We start from the raw sequence: 10,437 nt of genomic DNA on the forward strand, positions 1-10,437 counted from the left end.
TTGAGCAAGACACTGAATCCCTACCAGCTGTTCTGTAGCTGAACCCTTCTTTGAGGATCCATAACTTTTAGTTGAACATAAGCAACTTTTGATATCTGTTGAAATACATGTCAGTAAATCAGCAGAAGAATAAAAGTCCATGAAACATTATTGGCCAGATTGTACATTTTGAACACTTTGGACCTCTTGCAGACCCCTGATACAAAATGGAGTCTCTGGAAAAATCCCTGATGAAGTTAAAACGATATGTCATAATATGTCAACTTGATTGTGTAATGAAAAACTACCATCAATTCTCTTTATTGTGCTGCACACAGACCGCTGTGACCTCTGTGTCCCACAAAAATCATCGAGTAGCTCACAAACGCAGCCTGATTTCTGGCCCCCGGAGGAACAAAAGCTTGTTTTTGGACTTTCTCGTACAGTAAACATCAGGGCGATATGAGAGACGCACAATTTTCATCTGTTTTAGATGTTAAAACGTTACGTAAATGCCAAATGAGATCTCAGGAATTTTCTGACCTCAATGCGGGGTCACCTGCCAAAAATCTCTGATATAGGAAATATAGAGAACATGATAAGCCTCGGGGGAATGTCTGGTACTCTGCCTCTGTGCAGAGAGCTGTGGGGAGCATCCTGTTCCATCTGGGGACGTCCTGACACCGAACATAAGCTTATAATCACACACTGTCCTCTGGCGCAATTTTCTAAAACATGCTTACCAGGATTTTTCCACTCGGGTCCCTGTTTCTGCCTATTTTGTGACATTTTGTGCAAAGAATGTTTTCAGTTTTGCATGCAGAACAGGCTAGAGTCATCAGCGAGGTATTGTGGAAAGAGCGCCTCACGCCATCTCCACTGTCACCTGCTTTCGATTAGCAAGAACTCAATGGCAATTGTTGATTGGCAATAAAACACTATTTAGTCTGGAGTAAGGGTATCTTAAGATTATCATTTATTTCAGTTTGAAACAATACAAATGTCCATGTTATGAGACCATAACAGTTGTGAATGCCATTCAATGTTAAGGCAATTTTGATGTAATGTGATTCAAACAGATGCACGACAAAAAGCGACAGAAAAAAAAAGTATGGGAATAAATGGAGAAGAAATTTTTTTTTTTTTGATAAAGACAATGGAATTCAAACAAACAGCAACCACGCAACAAACCCACAGTATATTGCAGGTGTAATGCTCCTCGATGGGGGGAGCGAAGGTCTTGACAATGACATTTCTGAAAAAGTGCCACACGGAATTCCCCATCACAATGTGTGAGAAATGTCTTCGGTATGTCATTGCATGGACCGCTACACCACACAGACAGCAAAATAAAAAGGAAGGAATGAACAAACGCTTACAGGACCACCTGCCCACTTTGTCCCATCGAGTTGATAATTAATTGCTTTCTTGCCATAGCAGATAGGCAAAGGACACAGAGAGCTCCAGTGAGTAAAAAGGCATAATTTATTGCAAAAGCTCTCAGCACTGTAAACCTCACACTTGCGACTGGGAAAATTATGGTCGGGACATGCAGAGTCGAGACAAACAAGCTCGGTTGCAGGCAATGCTACAAGACAGCATTTTGCAAAGAAGCGCTGTACTGCATGGTTCCATGTAAGGAAGAGGAAAGACAGGGAATCCATCAATTTTAAAGCATCTATAGACTCAATACCATCAAATAAACAATAATTGGGTTAACAGTGAGGATAAACTGGTGTCAGTAACTGCGGTGGAGAAATGGAGTTTCATGAAGTGTTTTCTTTGGGAGCGTTCACAGTGTTGTATGGAGGCTATCACACACCCTACATCACCAGTCTCTTCCCTCTTCTCCCCCAGCTGTAGTGATGTGGCATGTACTTAATAAGGCCTGCAGATCTACGTGTCAAGTAGAACATTTAATACTTCCAACTTACCAGAAAAACTTCGTATGTAGACAATTACAGCTCACAAAGCAAAAGCAGTAAACTAGCTTTTTTTTTTTCCTGGAGGGAAAGGTTGAGAAGGCTGCCATCTTAATTATACTTAATCATTTCAGATCAAACTTGACAAGCCATGTACTGTGACCTACAAATTGGTGTATGTTATAGCCACTATATATTAACCTGATGCCTTAATGTACAACAGAATCAATGTTGCCCATACGATAAATTCAAAACAGACGTGTACTTACATCATATATACATGGCATGGTTAAGTTAATTTAAAACAACGTACTTCCTTTTTCCTTTAACGAGAGATTATTTTTACATGATCGTTTCGTTCATGTTTTGAACACAAAGTAATGAACTGTGACGCGTGACAGATGATGGTTGAATAGGAAGTGTGCAAACAGCAAAGTCCCTCCGACCGACCGAACTACTCCAACAATGAACTCTTCTAACACAGTACTCATCCGATCTCGCCCTCTCTCTCTCTCTTTGCTTCTCCGTTTCTGGTCCGTGGTCATTCTTATTGGGTTGGTGCATTTTCGTTCGGTCCAGTTTTAGGGTATGGAGCAGTACCCTCCGCAGGCCCCGCCGCCACGCTGCTGCTGCTGCTCCCCCAGGCGGACCTTCTGACCCGGGTTGTCGCTCTCCCAAAGCCCCGGAGTCTGGAGGATCTTCTCCACCAGCTCCTCGAAGGCACACTGGACACCATCCTTGGTCTTAGCACTGGCCTCTGGACAAAGGGAACAGGAAGGTTATTTATATTCATTAGAGATCAGTAAAAAGACAGCAGAACTCAGTATCACACCATGTGGGTAGAGCACTTTCTGAAGTGTTACAAAGTGCACTCTAAAAAACTACAACTCAACTCTGAACATCTCATTTTTGGTGATCTTTTTTTGTCATAAGCCTTATGATAGAGATTTAAAAAATGGGCATGTGTTGACAAATATGACATAAAAGGTATGAAATGACTTCATCTAATAAGCAGGAGACATCCAGTGGAAACAAGACATCCACATAACGGATTAAAATCCATGACATCTTCGTGCCCAGCCCTTTTCAAAACCCCTTAATTTAGCCATTCTAAAATGGAAACTCTACAGAAATGTTAACCTAATTTCCCAGAGAGGGGCAGATTGGAGCTGGGAATCAGAAACACGTGCAGACATGGATTTGATAAATGAAAGACTGCTAGATTTTAATCATAATGCAGTTCTTCTGGAGTGGCTGCATCTTTCAGTGCGCTGACAGCGGAGATTCAAAAAATGCCAAAGCACTATAAACAAAGCAACAATCTCAAACTAAATGCACGACTTGCTAAGTGACGTCTCGACTTGTTCCAGCTACACAATTACAGCTCTCCGACTTTCAAGGTCAGTGCTATGCTGAAAATGAGGTTTAGCGTTATGGTTCTATGAGATATTATTAGTTTAAATGACCAGGTTTGATATTACTGAGACAATAATACATACCAATAAAAAGCATAGAGTGTTTCCTTGCAAATTTCAGGCCCTCGTTTCTGTCCACTTCACGGTTGTCCTGAAAACAAAACAGACTATGTAAGTTCCTCCATTCCTACACCTGTATGTGGAATACACATTCTAAGGGAGAACGTGTATCAAGTGAAAACAATATTATGTTATGATGCCTACTGTGGGTGCTCTGAGTATTTAAGATTAGTAGTTTAAGATTAGTAAACGTGAGTGGGATTTCTATAGCCAAAGTTCACAATTAGTCCAGAATCAGTTAATCATCTGTGAGCCTTTACACTGCATAGCCTGAATATGAGTTAACAGCTATCGAAGATCTGTCTATAAAAGGAGATAGGCATATGGAGAAGTGAAATCTGTAACTTACATTTACAATGTAATCTTGTATATATCAAATTGGCAGAAGCTACACAGACTCACCATATCGATTTTGTTCCCGACCAGCATTTTAACAATGTCGTTGCGTGTGGTGTAGGTCTCCAGTTCATTCAGCCAGTTTTCCAGCCTTGTGAAAGTGTCCCGTTTTGTGACGTCATACACTGCCAAAAACACAGGGGAAGAGAGCATGAGGAAGAGGGAATATTTAATGTCTGTATGGTAATAACTTTCCTTTATCCATACAGATTCAATCAGGAAGCTGTAGGAAATAACACTGTGATTATTGATTTACAATTTTGGCATTTAGCCGATGCTCTCATCCAGAACGGCTTACAGTGACTGCACAATACAATAAGCTTCAACTGCTTGCTCACCAAAATTACAAGCAACCAATATCACTGTGACCCAGGAGGGATCATGTAAGAGAGAAGTGCTAGGAAAAGAGATCAAATAAGAATTGGAGAGAGAGAGAAGACATCTTTTGAGAGCGAGGAATGTGAGTAGAGGAGCAGGGGATATGATTCCTAGTTTAAACAACATCTTTTCAATCACAAATGAAAATCATATGGCTTTATAACACTGCATTAAGCACCACTGCTCACCAAGTATGACTCCCTGTGCACCGCGGTAGTAGCTGGGCGTCAGGGTGCGGAACCTTTCCTGTCCAGCTGTGTCCTGCATGAACAAAGACACAAACACTCACTATCAACACCAGCTACAGGCTGCATTTCATGACCAACATGAACACTTTGTGCCCCATGGAAGGAAGGCCTTTTCCCACTTCCTTCCAGTCTGGCTCTGCCTTTTCTGCTTACTAACTCACTATGTAATGTCGCCATCTTATGGACAAACCTCGTACTTCACCATGTTTTTCATGACAGCACAGATATACAGTAGATCACACCATAAGGACACATGACTTACCCATATGGCAAGCTTTGCACTGTTTCCATCTATAGCAACTGTCTTTACTTTGAAGTCCACACCTGCATTGATCGACCATGAGAAAGAGGAGGAGGGAGGGAGGGAGACAATTTAGCATAAAGAAAAGTTATCAGTTTCCAGAGTTGTGTGTGTGTGTGTGTGTGTGTGTGTGTGTGTGTGTGTGTGTGTGTGTAACCTATTGTCGCTGTCTGCTCTGGATCAAAAGTATCCTCTGTGAACCTCAGGAGGAGACTGTAGGGGAGAAAGAGAAAGATAAAGTGGAAATGAGAGGGACAGACAGTAGGGTGTCTGTACTAACAGCTCTATCTTTTCTTTTACTTTGTAACTTACAGGAGGATCACAGGATTACAATAGAAATGTGTTATTGACTAACCAACACATATGCCTTAGCTTATGAGCAAACAAATTACCAGTGAAATAATAACAACAGCTACTATGTAACGTTAACTAATAATGAAGTGAGCTAACATAACCTAATTTGTTTGGAAAAGCTGACAATAGTTGGCCTCAATTCGCAGAACAAGGGCAGCAGCAGTAACATGAGCTAGCAACAGCTGCTGAACTGTGTGAGGAATTACATAACAAGCAGAATGTCAACATTCACAACAGGCTAGCTAGCTTAGCTAGTTGCCGACAGCGACGAACCTGGACTTCCCGACTCCGCTTTCGCCGATTATCAACAATTTCAGAGTTGTCAGCACGTCTTCATCCATATTCCCGTGGGAGGTAGTTTGCTTTTCACTTGGCGACGCTTTCTGCGACAAATTTCACTTGTTATGAGGACAGCAGACGGCTAGCGGCTCCAGGTAGCCTGCTGCTCATGCAAGTTCCGGTCAAACTGTAAAATGTGACGTCACTGCGGTTTGCAACCAATAAAAATGTATTTCATGTCAGTTCTATGTATCAAGTTTTACATCAAGGAGTCACTGTTGTATCGTGGGTAAATGATGATGCTTTCCAAGTTTGCAGGCTCAGATGTTTACCATGAAGTTGTGGAATCGTTGCCTGGTGTCCAGAAAAAGTGCAAAAGACTGCGAGTCACGGGGGTTGGACACCAGCAAGTGGAATTATGAGTGAATGTTATACATCCATTCAGTGCTAAAATAAACACCTTATTAAATGATGTAATTATTTGTTTATTTATCTATTTGTTTATTTATTTATGTATTTATTTATTATAAAAAAGTATGCAGGGTAAATTCATGTCAATATCTTTCAGGTTTTCTATGAAAACTTTACTCTGCCAGGTTCAGAATAATGACCACTGCATCCCCCTTCACTCCTCTTGGGACATGCATGCTATGATTTCATTAAGATGTGTGATTGAGAGAATAAAGAAGTGCATGTAGACAAAACATGATAATGACTGACTGATCAGTCCCATCCCTGATATCAGAGGCACAGCTCTCCTCACCCTCAGTGGTGGCACAGCCAGGCCTAAAAACAGTCCCATAGGGGAACTGTGTTGTCTTAACCCACCAGCACAGTAAAATGAACATTGTACTGGTCAGGGACTTTAATTTGGAATTTTGTTATGTAATCATGTAACATAGGCTGGTGTTCATTTTCCATCATCACGTGTCTGTTAACCTAGCTTGTCCATCACTTTTTGAGTGTCTTATAGTGTGAGTGTCTTTACAGATATTTGAAATAAATGCACATTGTGCTTTTGCTAATAGTTGGCCAGTTTATTCTTCTTAAGCAGATGTGGAGTGGCTAGAGGGATGTCTACCCTAGAAAATGATTGTCAAGTGACAGGTAGAGAACTTAATCTTTTAATTGTAGGGTCTCAACAAAGATGCACATTGTACAACACAGCACTCCTTTGTTCTGCGGTTTTACTGAAACACTGCACTGATCTTTAAAGGCCCTTCAACCATGAAAAGGAATCACTGGGGATTTGGGGGTTAAGCTAGAGGAAACCAGCGGCAGTGATAAGTATTGAGGCAGAACTGGTGAGCCATACACTTAAGGCAATAGGCTCTTTGATAGGGCCAGTCCTCAGCCCTCCATCTACTTCTGACCATTACAGAGAGGGTCTATACCCTGATATTATGCAAATACCTCCTAATGAAGGGGTTGTAAAACATCTCACTGCACACACACACACAGAGTCAACAGCACAACAAATGCAGATGGGTGAGGTTACAGCTCTCTCTACTGTTAGTCTGAAATCTTCAAGGCAGGGAGCAGCAAGCTCTAGTATAGAAAGTATACATTCTCCACAGTGATCTCTATACTAAATTTCAGCTACAAATTAGGTTTCAGTAAGCAAAATTGAGTTTCCACAGCTATGGCGAAATGGCACACAGATTGCATAGAGAAGCCCCTACGCATCTGTTTTGAGATGATAGGCCACTTTGTTGGATCTCACCCCTGGTTGTTCTTCATTGCGCCTCTTATCCTCTCAGCAGGCCTGGGGAGCGGATTTTATGTTCTAAAGGACGGGATGTTCAATAACATCGAAGAGCAGTTCACACCTGTGGACGGACACGCCAAGTTGGAGAGAAAATATATCCAAGAAACTTTCCCAGGAAATGATTCAATGTTTTCGAGCTTGAGGCTGAGCACAGATGGGACTTATGCAACGTTCATAGCCACAAGTGAGAGGAATGTTCTGACAGTGGAATCACTTCAGGAGATCCTAGACTTGGATCTTAAAGTTAGGAGCATAGTTATGTGTTTTGACGATGAATCATTTGAATATGTGGATGTTTGTGCTACAGTGATTGGGACTTGCTCCTCTAATGACATTCTAGACATCATTGGATACAATGCCAGCAATATAGACCTTGTAAATTTGACATTTCCATGGTATTACTCTGATTTTGGGAGTATTCCCTTGCATGTCAGTCTGGGGAGTGTCAAAGTCAACAAGGAGAACTCAGTTGTTGAAAGTGCTAAAGCCATACAAATCCATTACTATTTACGCAAGGATAACAAGACAAAAACAGACCTTTGGTTGGGAGGCTTTATGAAATTGGTCTCAAATGAATCAACCACTTCCATTAAGGTAAGTTGAAACAACACATTCACGTTTTAAATAATCTGCTTTTTTTTTTAAAATGTGGTATCTGTTAAGTGTTTCATAACCTTTCTAGGTGTCATACTCCACCTCCATGTCAATGCAGTGGGAATTTGAGAAATCTCCAGCTTCTATTGTCCATCTTTTCTCCATCACCTACACCATTGCCATCACATTTTCAATTATATCATGTTGGAGGTTAGTAAAACATTTGATATGCCTATAATTGATTACGAAAGGGTCATATTGTATATTCTGGATTATTTTAGTAGGTACAATAGGCAATTCAAGTTTGTGAGTTTGCAAAATTAAAATCCACCTTTGAAAACAAAGATGTTTTATTGTGGAACTCAATGGCACTTTTTAATCTCTAACTTCTATAGGTTGGATAATGTGCGGAGTAAGGTGTGGGTGGCATCCTGTGGGGTGCTCTCCACGGGTCTAGCAGTCCTGACTGGTTTTGGCACATTGTTGTTACTGGGCCAGCCTTTCGTCATGACAGTCGCCTCCTGTCCTTTCATGATACTGGGTAGGTTCTGCTGAACATCCAGGTTCACCATACACCGTTTAAATTGACTCAAAGTAAGAAAGTACAGAACAAAATGTCTTCCATTGGCCCTGACAAATGGAAAATTTGACATTCATTGGATAAATTTGAAACAGGATAATCATTCTTGTTTAGATTCATATTTTCATGTTTCCATTTTCCAACATCTTACAATTTCTTAGTCCAAGTGCATGTTTCGAAATCTTGCATCATCAACTGACAATGTTCATGATCAATTTTCCCTTTCCTTTCATTTCACACACCAAAGGTGTGGGTCAGAAGTCATGTTCTTGGTAACCATGTTTTTTCATATTGAAGGTATCGGAATTGATGACATGTTCATCATGATCTCCTGCTGGCAGAGGACCCGTGTTCTGGATAGTGTTCCCGACCGGCTGGCTGACACCTACAGGGACGCCGCCGTCTCCATCTCCATCACCACCCTGACCGACGCTCTGGCTCTCTTCCTGGGCTACAGCTCTCCCTTTGGCTCGGTCCGGTCCTTCTGTCTCTACGCCGGAATCTCTGTTGGTTTCTGCTATTTATACAACATCACTTTCCTGGGTGCATTTATGGCTCTGAACGGACAGAGGGAAGCGGGGAACAAGCACTGGCTCACTTGCGCCAAGATCCCAGAGGACCCACCATCAGGCAAATCAAAGGCCTTCAGTATCTGCTGCGTTGGCGGGAGCTACGATCGAGTCACTGAAAAGGAGGAAATTCAACCCGTGAGCCGATTCTTTGAGAAGTTCTACGGCCCATTTCTGACCCATAAATGGATTAAAGTATGCGTATTTGTCATCTATGCTGGGTATCTGGCTGTCAGTGTCTATGGGTGTTCTACCTTAAAGGAGGGACTTGATATCAGGAACCTGGCTTTGGATGATTCCTACATCATCAATTACTACAACAACCAAAGGCAGCACTTCTCTGAATATAGCTGTAATGTGATGGTGGCTGTGAAGCAGGCTGCCTTCCCATACTGGAGCGAGGGTGAGCAAAAGACTCTTTGTTCATGCATTGCAAATTTTGAAAACCTGACCTATGTTAATAGCACATTTGCTTGGTTCCTTTCCTTTCAACAGTATGCAAATGCCACTAATCTCAATATAAGCTCCCAACAGGCTTTCCAAAGCCACCTGCCCCATTTCCTAGAACTCAACTCCATGTTCAGACAAGACATCAACTTGACTGCAGACAATGAGATCCGGGCCTCTCGCTTTTTCATTCAGACACTCAACAAAACCACGATGAAGGACATGTTGCTCGGCCTTAGGAAAACAGCAGAGCAATGTCCGATCGAGCTTCTGGTGTACCACCCTGCTTTCATCTACTTTGACCAGTACACCATCATTATGGACATCACTGTTCAAACTGTTATGGTGGCTGCGGTCGTGATGTTAGTCGTCTCGCTCATCCTGATACCCGATCCCCTCTGTTCCCTATGGGTGGCTTTTGCAATTTGTTCAGTCATTGTTGGCGTGGCGGGATTCATGGCTCTGTGGGGCGTGAGCTTGGATTCCATTTCCATGATCAACCTGGTCATCTGTATTGGTTTCTCCGTAGATTTCTCAGCCCACATCTCTTACTCTTTCGTCTCCAGCCCCAAGAGTGCCGCGAATGAGAAAGCTACGGATGCAGTGGCCCACTTGGGCTATCCGATACTGCAAGGGGCTGCGTCCACCATTTTAGGAGTGGTGGTGCTCTCCATGTCGGGGAGTTACATCTTTAGGACATTCTTCAAAATCATGTTTCTGGTGATTGCATTCGGGCTGTTCCACGGCTTAGTGTTTATTCCAGTGTTTCTGACGCTGTTTGGGGCATGTGGGAAGTGGTGTTAAATGTAGATTGGATAAAAATTTTTAAAGCTTTGATATCAAAACTGGTGCCGTTTCTGCTTGCTTTTGTTTTTGTGTGCATGAAAGTGTTAAAATACAATAGAAAAGACATTTACTTTTCTTTAATTTAGTTACATGTCTTTCTAACATGTTATTTTTCTTTAACAGATATTCAGAGTCAAAATCTAACCTGTTTTGATGCACCAGAAGTGTAAACCTATTACCATTTCTGCATTTGTAATAAAGGGATACACAATGTCACCGTGTACAATCTTGTAACAATGAA

General features: G+C 41.8%; 2 protein-coding genes across 3 annotated transcripts; one reads left to right on the plus strand and one right to left on the minus strand.

The window, feature by feature from the left end:
- Positions 1-932: 932 nt before the first annotated feature.
- Positions 933-5,567, minus strand: LOC139664190 (ras-related protein Rab-18-like). Of its 2 annotated transcripts, XM_071542935.1 has the most exons (7): positions 5,387-5,567; positions 4,917-4,972; positions 4,721-4,782; positions 4,399-4,471; positions 3,839-3,957; positions 3,401-3,467; positions 933-2,658 (listed from the first exon to the last, which is right to left on the minus strand). In XM_071542935.1, exons 1-7 carry the CDS (start codon positions 5,452-5,454, stop codon positions 2,483-2,485), a joined length of 621 nt encoding a protein of 206 aa, XP_071399036.1. In that variant the 5' UTR covers positions 5,455-5,567; the 3' UTR covers positions 933-2,482. The 2 variants fall into 2 exon arrangements, with proteins under 2 accessions (XP_071399036.1, XP_071399037.1); XM_071542936.1 differs by lacking the exons at positions 3,839-3,957; positions 4,399-4,471.
- A 1,467-nt stretch (positions 5,568-7,034) lies between these two features.
- On the plus strand, positions 7,035-10,154 carry LOC139664255 (patched domain-containing protein 3-like). The gene is made up of 4 exons (XM_071543030.1): positions 7,035-7,754; positions 7,843-7,964; positions 8,150-8,295; positions 8,632-10,154. The coding sequence occupies exons 1-4, from the start codon at positions 7,035-7,037 to the stop codon at positions 10,152-10,154; spliced, it is 2,511 nt and encodes an 836-aa protein (XP_071399131.1).
- Positions 10,155-10,437: the final 283 nt, after the last annotated feature.

Source organism: Centroberyx affinis, unplaced genomic scaffold (genome assembly GCF_046629955.1).
Source record: "Centroberyx affinis isolate AG114_WGS23_722 - 3 ecotype Tasmania unplaced genomic scaffold, CSIRO-AGI_Caff_v1 ptg004204l_1, whole genome shotgun sequence".
NCBI classification, from domain to species: domain Eukaryota; kingdom Metazoa; phylum Chordata; class Actinopteri; order Beryciformes; family Berycidae; genus Centroberyx; species Centroberyx affinis.